The sequence below is a fragment of the Bufo bufo genome, chromosome 6, assembly GCF_905171765.1.
Source record: "Bufo bufo chromosome 6, aBufBuf1.1, whole genome shotgun sequence".
Taxonomy (NCBI): Eukaryota; Metazoa; Chordata; class Amphibia; order Anura; family Bufonidae; genus Bufo; species Bufo bufo.
In genome coordinates, this window is record NC_053394.1 from 275,128,075 (window position 1) to 275,145,697 (window position 17,623).

The following is a 17,623-nucleotide window of genomic DNA, read 5'->3' on the forward strand; positions in this document are numbered from 1 at the left end:
GTCGGATATCACGAGGGACATCTTCGACTACTGCCTCCCTCGCAACATCACGCTACAAGCGGAATACTTGCCGGGAGAAATCAACCTCACAGCCGACTGGTTCTCTCGCCACTGGAGAGACGTCAGCGACTGGAAGCTAAACACGAGAATCTTCAGGGCTCTGGCAGCCCGGAGGGGTCCCTTTCACCTGGATCTGTTCGCCTCTCGCAACAATCACCAGACCCCGGAGTTCTTCAGCTGGCTCCCGGACCCGGAGAGCAAGGCGACAGACGCATTTCTCCAACAATGGCTGGCGACAGGAGCCTACGCCTTTCCCCCATTATCCATGATTGCAAGAACACTACACCAGATGCGGACGCAACAAATCAAACTGGTTCTCATAACGCCCTTGTGGCAGAGTCAACCATGGTTCCCGGACCTCCTGGCCTCCTCCTACATGGATCCTCTCCTCCTTCCAGGACCTGCTCACAGATCCCAAAGGATGTCTCCACCCGCTCATCCAGGAAGATCGACTACCCCTGGTGGCTTGGTCTCTTTCCGGGGTTCCTGGCGAGTCAGCGGACTATCGCAGACTGCTAGGGACCTCTTATGGGACTCATGGGCCTCGGGAACTAGACGCTGCTACCTTTCAGCTTGGGCCTCCTGGTCTACTTGGTGCATGGAACGGGACTCCGATCCATTTACGGCACCTGTTCCCATGATTCTCAATTTTCTTTCCTCCTTGTTTTCTTCTGGCCGCTCTTATCGTTCTGTCAACGTCGTTCGCTCCGCGATTTCGGCAGCCCATACCCCCGTCGGGGATCGCCCGGTCGGCAAAGACCCTCTGGTCTGTCGCCTACTCCGCGGCATGCGGCTCCGCCGCCCCCCGGCCCCCAAATACCATCACCTATGGGACATGGGACTGGTTCTCCGTTTTTTCAGGGATTGGCCTCCGAATGACCGCCTTTCCCTTCGCCAACTATCCGCTAAGTGCGCTTTTCTACTTTGTCTTGTGTCTTTCCGCGGGTGTCGGACGTTCGGGCCTTCGATGTCGATGCCTTTGAGGTGGCCCTGATGAAGTCACATTCATATCTCTCTTCGCACTAAATCGGGTTCGACGTCGGGTCCTTTTATCCCTTTTTTCCAGACGACCCGCAGCTCTGTGTCGTGTCCACCCTCCGCAGTTATGTTTCGGTTACCTACTCACTCCGTTCCTCCACGTCGGGTCAACTCCTAGTTTCCTACGTGCGCCCTTACGCCCCAGTCTCGGTCACCACGCTGGCCCGTTGGATCCGCTGGATCCTTTCCCTCGCAGGTATAGACCCCGCTTTCGGCGCCCACTCCGTTTCGCGGAGCGGCGGCTTTATCAGCTTACTGGCAGGGGCGTCCCTTCGGATATTCTCCGAACGGCGGACTGGTCTAGGGAATCTACTTTCCGTACCTTTTATTTTCGCACTCCCCCTTCTGCGGGGATGTCTCTTCTTCAGCGTTAAAATTGCAAAATAGGAAGCCTCCTGTCATGTTTTAAAATTGAAGATTATGCTAGCTTTAGTGTACTAATAATCTTAATTTTAATAAGGACAGGAGGCAAGTATTTTCCCTCCCTTCTGTTCCCTACCCTGACTCGTCGGGGGAGTGGATCTCAAGGTGTCGGATATGGGGCTTGATTTTAGTAATCTCTCTGTTTTGGGACATATTCGGAATTTCTCACCCTAAATATTGCCTTCCAGACGGACAGTTTTTAGTTGTACTACATACTTACACCTACCATACATTTAGCCACTAGATAATTTGCACTCTATTTGTAATGATTTAACTTTACACTATTCCGTTAAGGCCCATAGGCGTGAATAGTTACGATTCTTTACCTAACCTATTTTTATACTCTCCTTTCAGTGTAACCCTCTTCAGGACCTCCACTGGTCGCTGGTTTGTTAATCTCACGACTCCATAGGATGGGATGAGAGCTTCGTTCGGTCTTACCTCCAACCTCGTTTACCAGGAGTCTCCTCAAGTTCTGCTCGCCAGAAACCGCTGTTACAGTTTTTCGTTGAATTTCTGGATGTTCGAGCTCAACCTGGACTTTGATGTCGCTTTTAGAAAGAGGAAGTGTACAGGCAGCATGACCCTTATATACTATGCTGCGCAGTGATTTACTTGTTACTCTTTACATTTTTCTTTACTGCTGTGGAGTTTAGTAAAGAGAGTTAATGCAAAATACTCGCCTCCTGTCCTTATTAAAATTAAGATTATTAGTACACTAAAGCTAGCATAATCTTCAATTATTGTTCCTGCATAATTAGTGTTTTTTGCTACTCTCTAGATTGCTGGTTATCTGACCCGACTGATTTTTTTTCTTATGATTTTGTTAAAGACGTTTACTTGTGGTTCTGACATGTCTTGGCACTGGACTCTGTGTTTATTTCTGGTGTTGCTTTCTGCCCAGGTTAGTCTCTCTACCCCTCCATCCTGGTTAGGCCCTGTGTACTTAGTCAAAATAGGGACCACCGCCGAGTTGGGGGCCGCTATCTAGGGTGAATCATTTAAGTAGGTATGGACAGTGGATCCACATGACAGGTGCAGCCAATGATTTGCTGAGGCCAGTGTTTGGCTGCAGCAGTCATCACTTAAGTAAAAAAAAAAAAAGGACTGGCAGCGACCAGAGGTGCTGGAGAGGTGGGAATTTAACAGGTACACCCTAGTGATTTTTTTTATTTGATCACATTCCCTGTTGCTAGACAATTGTTGTAAATCCTGGATAAGCATTTAAAGGGCTTTCTGGGACTTATGGTGCAATTACACCTGCCAAGCATCAGCAGATTAAATCGGGAAGGAAGCACTCCTTCTCGTCAGTCGGGAAGCCGACAGTCGACACCTCCACAGGTGATCACTCGTCCTCATACAACTGCATTGTTTTGGGGCAACAGATCGCTGTTTAGACAGCACAATCTATTGACCAGAAACGATAATTAAGGAGTCTGCACAACAATAGTTTCACCCAATGAACGAGCATTTCATTCGGTCATCGCATGATCGGCTGCACCTTTATACAGGCAGATTGTCGGGAACGAGTGTTCGCAGGAATGTTCGTTCACGATAATCTGCCCGAATATTGGACAATCTAAATCCCCCTTTAGGTCTTCAATATCAGATTGGTGGAGGTCTCACTTTAGGCACCCCATCAATCAGCTGATAGAAGGAAACACAGCACGCCTCAATTCACATAGTTCCATACACTTTGTAGTGATCGTTCTGTGGTGTCACCGCTCTAGCCATCAGCCAATTGGCTAATCCAATGGCTAGATCATCACTATTTAAATCCCCAAAACAAATGCTTTAACCCAGTGGTGCCCAACCATTTCTCATCTGAGGACCACACTAGACATGGTATAAACTTTGCGGGCCAGAACCAGGTAGCTTTGCCAGAAAGAAATGCAAACACTTTGAGGGGGCACATCTGGGCATTACCCCTGTGAAAGGGGGCACATCTGGGCATTACCCTTGTGAAAGGGGGCACATCTGGGCATTACCCCTGTGAAAGGGGGCACATCAAGGCACACAGCGGTTTTGAGGAGGACTAGAGAGGAGCATACCTGGAGTAGGGTGAGCTGCAGCCGGCGGCGAGCACAGGAGTGAGAGAGATAGGTGAGCGCACACTCCCTGACTCAGAGTAAGCAAGCTACCTCATAGGCTGATCCCCCTAATGAGGCCCTGCCCACGTGACCTCCCCTCCTCTGTCTCTGTAACTGCTGGCTGCACTCATCCCGCCTGAGCCATTCAGTTAATGATTCACTGAATGGCAGGCAGAGATGCGCGTTCACTCATAGTTCGCTGCCTGATGCCGGCGGCACTGCACGGGCCGCATGACACAGCTTCGCAGGGTGGATTTGGCCCGCGGGCCGTAGGTTGGGCATCACTGCTTTAACCCAAGTAACTCAACAGTTTGTCCCAAAAGAGCATTCTACCTGCCATTACGTGACATTCAGATTTGTACAAATCCCAAAAGAAGCAGCAGTTTTAATACAGATCAGTGTTTGACTTTACTACTCACGTTCTGGCTGTTTCTCATTCGGCGTTATGGATCTCACAAAATCTTGAGGTGTCATAAAGACTTCTGCTTCTCCAGATTCATGTATCACTTTCAGAGTTGCAAAGTACCGGAAGATTTTGTCTGGAGTTGAATAGGCTCGAATTCGATTCTCATATTCCATCACCTAAAATAAAAAAGAAAATACCAATAAAAGTAGGAAGACAATGTCTAGCTCTTTTTATGAAGCCTATAAATAAGGCTTGGTTTATACTGTGCTGTTCTTTTAATATTGCAGCATCCCGCCATAGAAATCTTATAATGTTTGGACAGGATGTAAACCCCCAAAATATGCAAGTGTATGCCATACAGTTGAACGCGTCCCTAGAACCACAGGCAGTGGTAAAAGCTTGGAAGTACCTCTACCATACACGGTATAATTCTTTTTTTTATGGGACCACACATGCACTGGAATCAATCTAAAAAAAAAATGTTTTAAACAGCATGTCAGTGCATACCCCTTGCTGCCACAGATTTCAGTTCTCCTGCCCGGACCTGTGCACAATTTAGAGCTGGGTTGCCCAGCCTGCAGAGCTCCAGCTGTTGCAAAACTACCACTCCCAACATTCCAATAGCTGAAGACTGTCTGAGCATACTGGGAGTTGTATTTTTGCAACAGCTGGAGGGCCGCAAGTTGGGCATCCCTGATTTAAAGGTGTGCGCTTCTAAATTTCAGTCCTTTGTAAATAACTACAAACGGCACCATCAGTATGACTCTCTGCTCCAGTGCCATCATCCTTTCCTCATTGCCAGACAACCAACGCATGCTGGTGGCATATTTAATTAGAGGTGCAGCACAGCTCAGCTCCTGCGTCATTCTGTCTCTGTTGTCCAAATCTGCAAAACACAACCGGTTTCTGCAGCAGAGTAATATTTACTCTGTTCCTGGTGCCTATTTCTGGGTGCGCTTCCTGAGACTTGCTGGATTCATGGCCTATCCTGGGTCATTGTTCCTGGAACTTTCCAGCTTCATCCTTGGCCTACTCATAGACGCTGCACCTGGTATCGCACAGTTTCCCACCTTGGCATGCCTCTGAATGCTGTTCCTGATATCACCGGGTTTCAATCCCTGTTCCTAGTATCTCCTTGTATGTTCCTAGTCTCCATGTTCCTGGTTCTAGCTCCTAGTCTATTCTCAGTGTCCCTAGTTCCAGTTCCTAGTCTGTTCCAGGACTATCTTCCAGTCCCATGACCACAGTCTTGCACCACATTCCTGTCCTGTCACCTTGATCCTGTTGCACACCCCACAGCTGTGTTCTATGTGCCATAAGTAGCCCATTTTCCTGTCTCTGTTGCTGTAGACATACCTCCCTGCGAGGGTTAAGGGTGAAAACCAGGGGATCCCTTAGACTCCACACTTCAGTCTAGTCAGCGCAAAACGTCTTGCAGTCTAAGACTTCAATCTACAGTGGTTTCACAAGCCCTGAATGTTTGAAACATGACATGCCTAAAAAGATTTGTTGCGCAATATGAAAGCATAATTAGTGAGAAATAGAATATATCATTTTTAATCATGCATAGTTAAGGGTACTTTTACACTAGCGTTTTTCTTTTACGGCATAGAGTTCCGTCCTAGGGGCTCTATACCGGAAAGGAACTGATCAGTGTTATCCCCATGCATTCTGAATGGAGAGTAATCTGTTCAGGATGCATCAGGATGTCTTCAGTTCAGTCGTTTTGACTGATCAGGCAAAAGATAAAACCGCAGCATGCTACGATTTTATCTCCGGCAAAAAAAAAAACTGAAGACTTGCCTGACTGCCGGATCCGGCATTTTTCCCCATAGGAATGTATTAGTGCCAGATCCGGCATTCAAAATACCGGAATGCTTTAAAACATTCTCTCTCTCATTATTCTGGCATTTGGCAAATAATAATAATGATGGTAATCCTAATTGACCAAAAACAGGAAAGGTTTATTCTGATTTCATGTCAGATATTGAGAAAAACATGCATGGGTGTCTTTTTATATAGTGTATGTAAACTTCTGGTTTCAACTGTAGGTGCAAGAGGCCTAGGATTGGTCAGCACAGTCACATGTGCTAAACCCCTAAATCACAGGAAGTGACACGCGCTGTCCCTTAAAGGAAGTGCTACAGGGAACGGGCTGGAAAGCATGCTGCGCCCAGGGCTGGAAGGAAACAGTGGAGCGGATTCCAGGAAAGACGATGCCTGAAAGGATAGAGCCCAGGACTGCGGCAGTGAATGGGGAAACACCGGCTTCTGAAACTGAACACAGAGCCCGGGACCGTGGCGGTCAGCAACTACGGTTACATACACATATAAGGTGCGTTACTGTGCTAAAGGTGTATGTGCCCTCTAACCATGTCAGCTTCAAGGGGGTTAGGGGTAGCGGTTGACATATTTTACAAAAATCTTTAACTACACAGTCTATTTTTACTTTTTCTCTAGAGCTCTCTGTTATAATTTTAATGGATGCAGTACAACGCTCACAGCAAGACACATGCTAGTGTTTTATTCTGTTATGCATATTACATTCTCGCATTGTAATCAATAGACAAAAGGAACATACACTGTGTAGCAAATACAATGCATAAAATATAAATGCAATAAACATAGAACAAGCAAAATGGCTTTGAAGCCAATAAATATAAAAGTCCTGCAGAAGGTACTTTCCGGAGACTCAAATACCGCCCTTAGATTTATCTGGAATATTCCTTTCCGTTTTCATTACCAGACTTAAAATTTCAAAGAAAATTGCCTTTTAAATCTCCATTCTGAAGACATCATGTTTATGTAATGCAGCGAGGAAGAGAATAGGGCCATTTGTACTTTTTCAAGAACTAGACAATACATCTTATCCGTCTAAAGCTGGCCTACCAAAGCAAAATAATATCGCTATTAAAGGGTATTGAAGCGCTCATTTTGTAACACCATCAGTCAACCTAACACTTTATTCGCACACGACAATATTCACTGTGCCAATGTATCAAAATGAAAGTAGGACTGCTCCCAAAATCAGTCTACTAAGCAATTAAATGACGGAAAGACATTTATCTTAAAATAACAATCTGATGCACACTTATCATTTGTCATTTGTGTGGGGTTGTGTTTATAAATGGAAACTGGTGTTTTATATGGCGGTCTCAGCCTGATGTCTGCTGATGTAAAATGCACCATATTTGTGGCACATCATGGGAGGTCCATGCACCAGAAGCTGAAATCTATAGGAGCTACACTTGAAACATATTTTACAGTTTTCAAACTAATCTGAATACTTTCGTAGTTGCATGCAATTAAGAATTTAGTATTCAATAAAATGTATCTGTATAGCACCACCTGCTGTGAATGTGGATCCATGTGAGGTACAGGGCTGGTTCTAGTTGTGTTAGAAAGGTATTGTTATGCACCATACGATTTCCGATTTTCATTAAAAACATGACATATGCACTTTAAGCCAGTATTCTGGTGTAAGTTAGCTTAGGCCTCTTTCACACTTGCGTTGTCCAGATCAGTCGTGCACTCCATTTGCCGGAGGTGCCCGCCGGATCCGTAACAACGCAAGTGAACTGAAAGCATTTGAAGACGGATCCGTCTTCAAAATGCGTTCAGTGTTACTATGGCACCCAGGACGCTATTAAAGTCCTGGCTGCCATAGTAGTAGTGGGGAGCAGTATACTTACAGTCCGTGCGGCTCCTGGGGCACTCCAGAATGACGTCAGAGCGCCCCATGCGCATGGATGACATGATCCATGCGATCACGTCATCCATGCGCGTGGGGCGCCCTGACGTCACTCTGAAGCGCCCCGGGAGCCGCACAGACGGTAAGTATACTGCTCCCCCGCTCCCCGCTACACTTTACCATGGCAAAGCGTCCTGGCAGCCATGGTAACCATTCAGAAAAAGCTAAACGTCGGATCCGGTAATGCGCCGAAACGACGTTTAGCTTAAGGCCGGATCCGGATTAATGCCTTTCAATGGGCATTAATTCCGGATCCGGCCTTGCGGCAAGTGTTCAGGATTTTTGGCCGGAGCAAAAAGCGCACCATGCTGCAGTATTTTCTCCGGCCAAAAAACGTTCCGTTCCGGAACTGAAGGCATCCTGAACGGATTTCTCTCCATTCAGAATGCATGGGGATAATCCTGATCAGGATTCTTCCGGCATAGAGCCCCAACGACGGAACTCTATGCCGGAACAGAACAACGCAAGTGTGAAAGAGCCCTTAAAGTGGCTCTGTCACCAGGATCAACCCTATTAATCCAGGCACAGTCTGGTGGGGCTCATCATGCTGATTAAAACAATACCTTTCTTTTCTCTGTATGCTAAACATTTGCAGAGATATCAGTATTTTAATGCATATGCAAATGAGCAACTGGAGCACCAGGAGGCGGGGCTCAATCGTTTGAGCACTGCTATGTAACACGCCATGTGCTCTGCGGGGGTGCTCTGCCTACCAGGCAGTATGTCTGTTTTAATAGGGTTGATCCTGGTGACAGAGCCGTTTTAATCTATCAGGCTGCACAGGCCAAGCCCCCTTCTGCTTGGAAAAGCGGCAAGTACAGCGCAAAAGGGGGCAAAGTAGCAAATGGTTCTGTTAAATGGGCTTTATGCAATAATTTGCGACTTTTCTACACCAGGAAACTGGTGTAAGACCATTAATAAATTCGGTGAATTGCCTTATCAAGGTTTTCCCTAACACAAGAATGCCATGTTATAGAGCAGGAGAATATTTTCCCACAAAAATAGATCTCAATCTGCTCAGCTCCTCCTGCTCTATGATATGGTGCTTCCAGATGGCATTGGATTTTGTGATGAAAGGTTCTTTTAAAGGGCTCATGCACATGAATGTATTTTCTTTCTGCTTCCGTTCTGTTTTTTTTTTTTTTTTTGGCGGACCGTATGCGGAACCATCCACTTTAATGGGTCTGCAAAAACAACGGAAGGAGCCCCAAGTCTGTACTGGGAGTTTTTGCATGACATGGGTACTGTATTAGGTGGTTGACAGCATTTGTGGCCTATATGAGGGATTCTGCAGCAGGTCCTGTCCTGCTGTGCCTAAGGAAAGGGACTCCCTGCGCACAGAGGGGGAGAGAGCGTCAGTACACTGCACTGATTCAGTAGAGCTAATACTCCGGGAGCTGCAAGGAGGTTCTTAGACTACTCATGCAAACATAAGGTCAATGTTCATAGCGTGGTCTAATACACTGGCATCACTTGTTGAACAAGTTGTCCACCACATATGCACTTCCTGCTACAGAAAATAATGGAAGAAAGACAGGAAGAAAAGAACGGCACCAGCAAATCTACAATGTGGAACCAGGTCTCATGGCAATTTTGAAGTAAGTTCAACCATTCATTTCTAGTTCAACAGTTCTAACCAATAAGAAAAAGAGTTTAGGATCAGCATAATTCACTAAAAAATCTGTTTAACTGCTGGAATTTTCCGGTCTGGAAGTGAGGGAGCATTGGCACAAGTCACCAAGTTTGCAAAATACAGGAAGTTCTTCTGAAACTCGTAAAGGTCACTGAATCCCACATACCTTCCGATCCCTAAATCCTACATGTTGCTTCTTCTTTTTTTCTTCTGGTTGTTGATCTTCATGACTTGACTCCACAACCTGATCATCCTTAATCTCGTGGTCCTCTGCCTCCTTTCCTTTGACATTGTCCTCTTCTCTCAAGGTGTGCTTCACTGAAGACTGCGCTTCTGCATTCGCTCTGTTTTAAAATGAATATGTTTTATTCACACAAATATCCCATACAAATTCTCCCTTATACATTTACATGTTGCTATGTTAAACATTTATTTTTTGTGACACTTCTCCTAAAAAAAATAATTCTGAATTCTTGTTTTTATACTGACCGGTGACAGACAAACTACTGGTACCTGTTTGATAGAGATCACTTCTCAGCAGTCATCTCATTATCACCACAGGAGGAATCACAATGGACACTAATCACCTCTATTATACATATGGAGGCAGATAACACAGGATCCATCACTGACAATAGGTAATGGTCACAGATCATCTCCTTCACCTCCCCGCGCAGTGATCTCTGCACAGGTTTCACAGCATGACTAGAAAACTCTCCTGAAGAGGTTAGTCAGTTATCACCTGTCCATTTAGCTTCTGGCCCACGGTGGCAACAAAATGCATATATCATGTAGAAAAAGTTAATACAAGGCACTTACTAATGTATTGTGATTGGCCATATTGCTTCCTTTGATGGCTAGATTCAGTTTTTCCATCACATTATACACTACTCCTTTACATGGTTACGACCACCCTGAAATCCAGTAGCGGAGGCCATGCATGCACACTATATGAAAACGGGCTGGCCTATGTGCGCTCCCACGGTCCCAGCCACCAGAGAGGCAGGGGCCTTTTCCTATAGAGTGCAATCACGACCACTGCTGTTGGATTGCAGGGTGGTCGTAACCATGGAAATGAGCAGTATATATTGTGATGGAAAAATAAATCAAGCCGGCAAAGAAGGCAATATGGACAATCACAATACATTCTTAAGTGGCTTGTCTTAACTTTCTCTACATGATAAATGCGGAGTGAGACAACACCTGTAAGGGCTTATGGACATGACCACGATTGGCCAGTCCATGTGTCAGCCATGGCTCCCTGACCCAAACTGACTGTATCATAGTAAAAGGTGATGGAGCTTCCCAGTGTGCCGACACCCGCAGGAATCAGCAGCGCATGCCCAAAATTTCAAAGGTGCTTCAGCAGACAAGGAGCCCTTAAATTATGTAATTAGATTATGGAGCCATGCACTGCATGTAGATTTTACCACGGATTTCCACAGCGTAAATTTTCCAGCAGGTGTCAACATGGCAAAAGAGTGGTCAACAGCACTCCAACGTTACATCTATATAACCGCCTAGGGTAACCGTTGAAAATATAGAGAATGAGACTTCTACTTTGACATTTACTAGCAGCGGCTTTATTTCGCATTATCATACCAGCTTGTGTCATGTCCCTAGAGATGGGTTCTATTCATACTACTCCGAGAAATTCAGAGAAATGATTGTGCATTTGGGTTTTACTGGCTGAGATTTATGGTCCCTGTAGTGAGTCATGTACGTGTCAGCAGGGACTGATTGATGGCTACAGATCTCAAATCTATTTTATAAGCAAATGCTGTCAGCTGTCACAATACAGAGAAATAGGAACAGAACACTTATGAAAGAATTTGTTTTCATGACAAATCTTCTTCTCAGCACCGCCGTCTGGTTATAACCGAAAATCCGCAGCTTAGATTTCATATCACATTTTAAATACTGCATGCAAAGACTGATGAGTAAAACAGCAGAAGCCTAAGCTGGCACAAGGCGTACATGGATCCACAACTCCCAAGTCGAATCTCAGCTGTAAAAACACACAACACACAGTAGACCACACTAGACATGCAGGTTCCTCTATACAAGAGACTTCTTCTCAATATAGTCAATATCCGTAGGCAAGATGTACCAAATGTTTGGAGTCATGTCATACACCTCTCTCCTTGAGGCCGCCATCCCACTCTCCACTACTTGGTTTGCTGTGTGCCCAGCGTCCCTCATATGCTTCTGTCCCCTGCTGCTCTCCCATGATGACTTTGGGCCCTTAAACGGCCAGCATGTCCACTCTGCCTTCACAATCTATCCATTGGGGTTCCTGTATTCTGCTAAGGCATTCTACTGTATTGTCCTCCTGGCCTCTGATCGGGCTTGTCTTTTGACTTTGCTCCCTATCTGCTGTCCATCCTGACTTTTTGTCCGCCTACCATGCTGCCCCTACTCCATGTGCACTGCCCACTTCACTAAAACTTCTGCGCACAATTTTTTTGCCGCTTCCTGGTGTCACTTACATCAGCTGCTGCTAACAGACTACTGTGGTTGAGACCTTGTAATTCCCTGCAGCACAGTCCAGATGTCTATACAGGGGTTAAAGGGTGAATACCAGGGAATCCCTTAGGCTCACCTCAATTCTGTTGCAATGCATTGGGCCCACTACTGTTAATATTGGAATGATCATATAAAGTAAATTCTCCTAAGGTTTAGACTTTTCACTTAAAGTGTAATTGTCATTTAATTATTTTAATAGTAATTTTTTTCATCAAGATATATTACATAATGACCTTCATTTAAGTGTGAATTGCATGCAACTTCTATTTTTCTTCATGTTGCCCCAGCCTAATAGCCATTAGAGTAATAATAATGGTGCTCACAATATTAGATCAACATCATTTTACAGCAGGATCAGTTTCTGCCGTGGGGCACTTGGGCTTCCCCCAACATTGCAGAACAAATTACAGTAAAAATCTGGAGAATAAAATTCTCTGGAAACAATCACATGGGCATAGAGGCATGAAAGGTTAAGTGACTCGGAGAAGAACTGGCAAGAGTGACTACAGCTGACAGAAGCCTGGTTTTGCGAGTTGAAAACATATTGCTGCAGGATCTTAAACGTCAAGTAGTTCTGCACAGTGTCTGTGTTAACATCGGTATGAAATTTCCTGCCGCTTCATTTTCTCCACTATGCTATGCCTCACAGATTCATTAGTGTGGGTCAGTTGACCTCTCTGCAGCAGCCAGACTTGTTTGGAAGACGAGTTCCTCATTGGTTGGCATCTCTTTAAATATTTCTGGTTTCTGCAATGGGTTGCTTGTTAGAGCATAAACTATGTGCATCTGAATCTTGTAATACTTGTACATTTCTAACATCTAGTTTCTTGTCTAGTTTGCCTGATGTCAGTGTAGTTTTGTTCTTGTGAATATTATAGTCGAGCTCTTCTTCCTGAGTCTAGTAGTTTTTCATCTTTTGGAATTTGTCTTGCCTTGACTCAGCTCTGCTCAGTTTGGCGTTTCTTATCTCTGAATCCTAAAGTCCTCCTGCTGTTGTGATAGGTATTACACTAACAAATTATCTGCCCAATCTGTTCAATCAGACCAATAGTTGTTGAGTATAACCAAAGATGTGTGTGTGTAATTGGTCATCTGGGTCAGTATGGCAGATTAGGGTTTCAGTAGAAAAGGTCTATAGGGAGAGATGGTCGGTGGTGTTGGCGTCAGGGCCAGTAATAGATCTAGGAAAAAATTCCTAGGAATAGCTTATAAGGGTCAGTTGCCTGTTTTATTCATCTTTGTTTATCCTCATCAGTCATCACCATAATCTGTTTGAGGAATCATCCATTACCATCACCATTCAGTTCCAATCATCTATTACCATCACCATTCAGTTCCAATCATCTTTCGATTAGTTCCCATTTTCTTGCTTTGTTACATGTGAATGTTGTGATACAGGCATCATATTATTGTTCATATGACTGTCTGGCTGTTCTACAATTTCAGCCCTATGGTATTTCCAGAGTTACACGGGTACTGGAAGACACTGTCACTTCCCGTTTATGCCTCAGTTTGACCTATATGTTAGAAAAACGAGATTTTTGTATAACTTGCCAGTAAAATCTCTTTCTCGCTCTTCCTTGGGGGACACAGGAAACCTTGGGTATAGCTCAGCTCCTTAGGAGGCGTGACACTAAGTGAAAAACTGTTAAGCCCCTCCTCCAGCAGCTATACCCTCAGCCTGGAGAGAGAGACTACCAGTTGCGTGCCCAAGTAGTGAAAACAAAGGCAAGGACCAACCTTATAAAACCAAACAAGTCAACTACCCGACAGGGCAACCAAACCGGAACGGTACCAAAACAATGGGTGGGTGCGGTGTCCCCCAAGGAAGAGATTTTACTGGTAAGTTATACAAAAATCTCGTTTTCTCGCCCAATTCCTTGGGGGACACAGGAAACCTTGCGACGTTCAAAAGCAGTCCAAAAGGGGAGGGACTACAGCCCAAGATGAAAAACCACCGGAGGCATCAAGAAACCGCCGCCTGCAAGACCAAGCGGCCCAAAGCAGCGTCCGCCGATGCATAAGTGTTCACCCTGTAGAACTTGGTGAAAGTGTGCAAAGAAGACCAGGTGGCCGCCTTACACAATTGTTCAGCCGAAGCTCGATTCCTCTGAGCCCAAGAGGCACCGACCGCTCTGGTAGAATGAGCGGTAATACCAAAGGGCGTCTCCTTGCCCCTGGCGCGGTAAGCCTCAGCAATAGCCATCTTGATGAAGCTGGCAATAAGAGAGTCCGTGCGCCGAAAGGGTCCGGTGACTTCCAGATAGATCCTCAGGGCCCTAACAACATCCAGGCGGTGAAGTTACCATTCCCGAGGATGAGAAGGGGACGGACAAAGGGAAGGAAGGACAATGTCCTCATTGAGGTGAAAAACGGAAACCACCTTCGGAAGGAAGTCAGGAACCGGGTGGAGAACCGCCTTATCCTGGTGGAAGACAAAAAGGGGTTCCGAGCAAGAAAGTGCCGCCAACTCAGACACTCGCCGAAGGGACGTGATGGTTACAAGGAAAAAAACCTTGCAGGACAAAAGGCGAAGAGAAACCTTCCGCAGGGACTCGAACGGGGAAGACTGGAGAGCCGCAAGCACAACATTAAGGTCCCAAGGCGGAATGGGAGAGCGATACGGGGGAACAGAGTGAGCGACTCCCTGTAGGAAGGTCTTGACAGGACCGAGAGAAGCCAGAGGGCGCTGGAAGAGGATCGAAAGCGCCGAGATCTGACCCTTTAATGTACTGAGACCAAGACCCAGGTCCGGACCAGACTGCAAGAAGGACAAGATCGTGGGAAGGGAAAACGAAGGAGGATGAACATCCAGGGCCTCGCAAAAACCCAGGTAGGCCCACCAGGTTCGGTAATAAATCCTGGACGAGGCCGGTTTTCGCGCACGGATCATGGTAAGAACTACATCTGCAGAAAACCCCCGCCGTGTTAAAACTGCGGTCTCAATAGCCATGCCGTCAAACGTAGCGACTATAAATGCTGGTGGAAGATCGGTCCTTGAGAGAGGAGGTCTTCTCTTAAGGGCAGCGGCCAAGGCGCGTCTGCCAGAAGCAGCATCAGGTCGGCGTACCAAGGCCGGCGAGGCCAATCTGGGGCTATCAGAATTGCAGGCGTGCCCTCCGACGCGATTTTCCGGAGAACCCGTGGCAGAAGAGGGAGGGGCGGAAAAACGTATATGAGAGAGAACTCCGTCCACGGAAGAACTAGCGCGTCGGCGCCATACGCCCTTGGGTCCTTGGGAGTTTGTGATTGAATCTGGAGGCCATGAGATCCACGTCCGGGCGACCCCAACGGAGGCAAACGGAATCGAACATGGAGTGCAGAGACCACTCGCCCGGGTTGATAGTCGTCAGACTGAGGAAGTCCGCCGCCCAATTGTCCACCCCCGGAATGTAAATGGCCGACAGGGCCGGAACATGAATTTCCGCCCAGCGAAGGATTTGAGACACCTCCCTCATAGCCGCTGCGAGCGCCCCCTTGATGATTTATATACGCTTATGTCTGACTGGACACGAACGGGATGGCCAATGCCGGAGCGATAGGAGAACCGCCCTCAGTTCCAGAATGTTTATCGGCAGTTTGGACGGAGACCAAGTGCCCTGGACAGACCGGGGAGGAAACACCCCCCCCCCCCAACCCTGCAGACTGGCGTCGGCAGAAAGGACTTCCCCAGGAGGGGGGTCTGCAACCACCAGAGGAGGGAGGACCGAACATGGGGGGTGGGGGGGGAGGGGGAAGGGTCGATCCAGACTCTCCTGGGACTTGTCCCAGGCAGACAGAATGGCCGTCTGAAAGGCACAGGAGTGATACTGCGCAAAGGGGATTGCTTCGAAACAAGACACCATCTGACCCAATACCCGCATGCTGAACCGGAAGGACAGTTGGCGGTGGAGAAGCAGGCTCCGAACCAAATGATGAAGGAGCTGGCGCTTCGCTGAAGGAAGCCGAACCTCCGCTGCTTCTGTATCCAGAAGCATCCCCAAAAAAACAAGCTGCCTGGATGGAACAAAGCGAGGACTTGGGAAGGTTGATTATCCAACCGAACCGCTGTAAGGTTTGCAGCGTGAGGTTCACGCTGGTGGACGTCAGCGAAAGGGAGGGCGCCTTGATGAGCAGATCGTCCAAGTATGGGAGTAGAAAAACCCCCCTCGAACGGAGCAAGGCCAGGACAGGGGCAAGAACCTTCGTGAACACACGAGGAGCCGTTGCCAGGCCAAAGGGGAGGGCGAGAAATTGGTAATGGTCCCTCCTCACCGCAAAGCGCAGGAAACACTGGTGACAACGAGCGATCGGGACGTGAAGGTAAGCGTCCTGGATGTCGATAGAGGACAGGAACTCCCCTTTTTCCAGAGAGGCCACCACCGATCTGAGGGATACCATCCGGAAATGCTGAAGACGGAGGAAACGGTTTAACCGCTTGAGATCCAATATGGGTCGCACCGAACCTTCCCCCTTGGGAACCACAAAAAGGTTCGAATAGAACCCCCTGAATCGGTCCTCTATGGGAACCGGAGCGATTACCCCTTTTTCCAGAAGGGTGCGAATGGCCGTGAAGAAGTCGGCCGCACCCTGGGGATCCCCGGGAACGATAGAACCGAACTGGGGGGAGGGACGCGAACTAGAGTTTGTACCTGGAAGATACAACTTCGAGGGCCCAGGCGTCGGAGACGTGCCCCTGCCAGATGTCCCTGAACAGGAGGAGTCGCCCCCCACCCAGGTGGGTGGGGGCGCACCTTCAGGCGGGGTTCTGCTTGGCCGAGGGAGGGCGAGCAGGCTGGGACTTACGCCAGGAGGGCTGGGTCCGAAAAAAAGGCTTCTTACGCCTATCCTGGGTAGGATTAGAAGATGGACCTGAAGCGGATCGAGGGGTGGAAGCCCTGCGGGAGGACCTAAAGCGAGAGAAACCAGACAGATGGGTAATCTTCCCCCCCCTTCCCCCCGTCGCTTCGGATATGATTTCATCCAGGCGGGTCCCGAATAAGCGAGAACCCGCAAAGGGAAGGCCAGTAAGTGACCATTTGGAAGCGGAATCCGCTGTCCAAACCTTCAACCAAAGCTCTCTTCTGGCCGTAACGGCCAGGGCAGATGAACGGGCCATGAGGGCACCCGCATCAAGGGAGGCCTCACAAATGAATTTACCTGCCTGAACAATGAGTTGGGCTAAAGCACGGAGGTCCTGAATGGAAACGTCTGACTCAAGCTCTTGATCCAGCTGAGACGCCCATTCCGAAGCCGCTTTTCCAGCCCAGGCGGAAGCAAAGACCGGCCTGAGGGGCGGAGCCGGAGGCGGCAAATATGCCCTTAGTAATGGATTCCATGCGTCGGTCCTCAGCGGTTTGAAGAGAGGAGCCGTCCACCACAGGAATGGCCATGCTTTTAGACAAGCGGGCCACAGTAGGGTCAACCTTAGGTGGCGATGCCCAAGTTGTGATGCAATCCGCCGGGAAGGGGTAACAGATATCCAACTTCCTAGGGGGAGTAAAAACGTGCATCAGGACGAGACCAGGCCTTAGAGACTACCGACGAGAAGTCGGCATGGAGAGGAAATACCGCGGACGCCTGCTTGGGGCGGAAAAATGACACATCGGCCTTGTCAGAGCTCGGAGGATCATCGTGAATTTTGAAAGTATCACGAATGCTGGTAATAAGATGGCCCACAGCCGAGGCCAGCTTGGACGATAAGGCAGAGTCCATAT

The 17,623-nt window shown here is 47.6% G+C and overlaps 1 protein-coding gene across 4 annotated transcripts in view; it reads right to left on the minus strand.

Moving 5' to 3' along the window:
• MICU1 (mitochondrial calcium uptake 1) overlaps positions 1–17,623 on the minus strand; it is a 291,530-nt gene that overhangs the window by 243,940 nt on the left and 29,967 nt on the right. For all 4 annotated transcript variants that reach the window (XM_040435039.1, XM_040435038.1, XM_040435037.1 and 1 more), the window contains exons 3-4: positions 9,568–9,745; positions 4,031–4,193 (exon numbers count right to left, since the gene is read on the minus strand). In XM_040435039.1, coding sequence (XP_040290973.1) covers positions 4,031–4,193; positions 9,568–9,745 — 341 coding nt within the window. The remainder of the gene's footprint in view (positions 1–4,030; positions 4,194–9,567; positions 9,746–17,623) is intronic.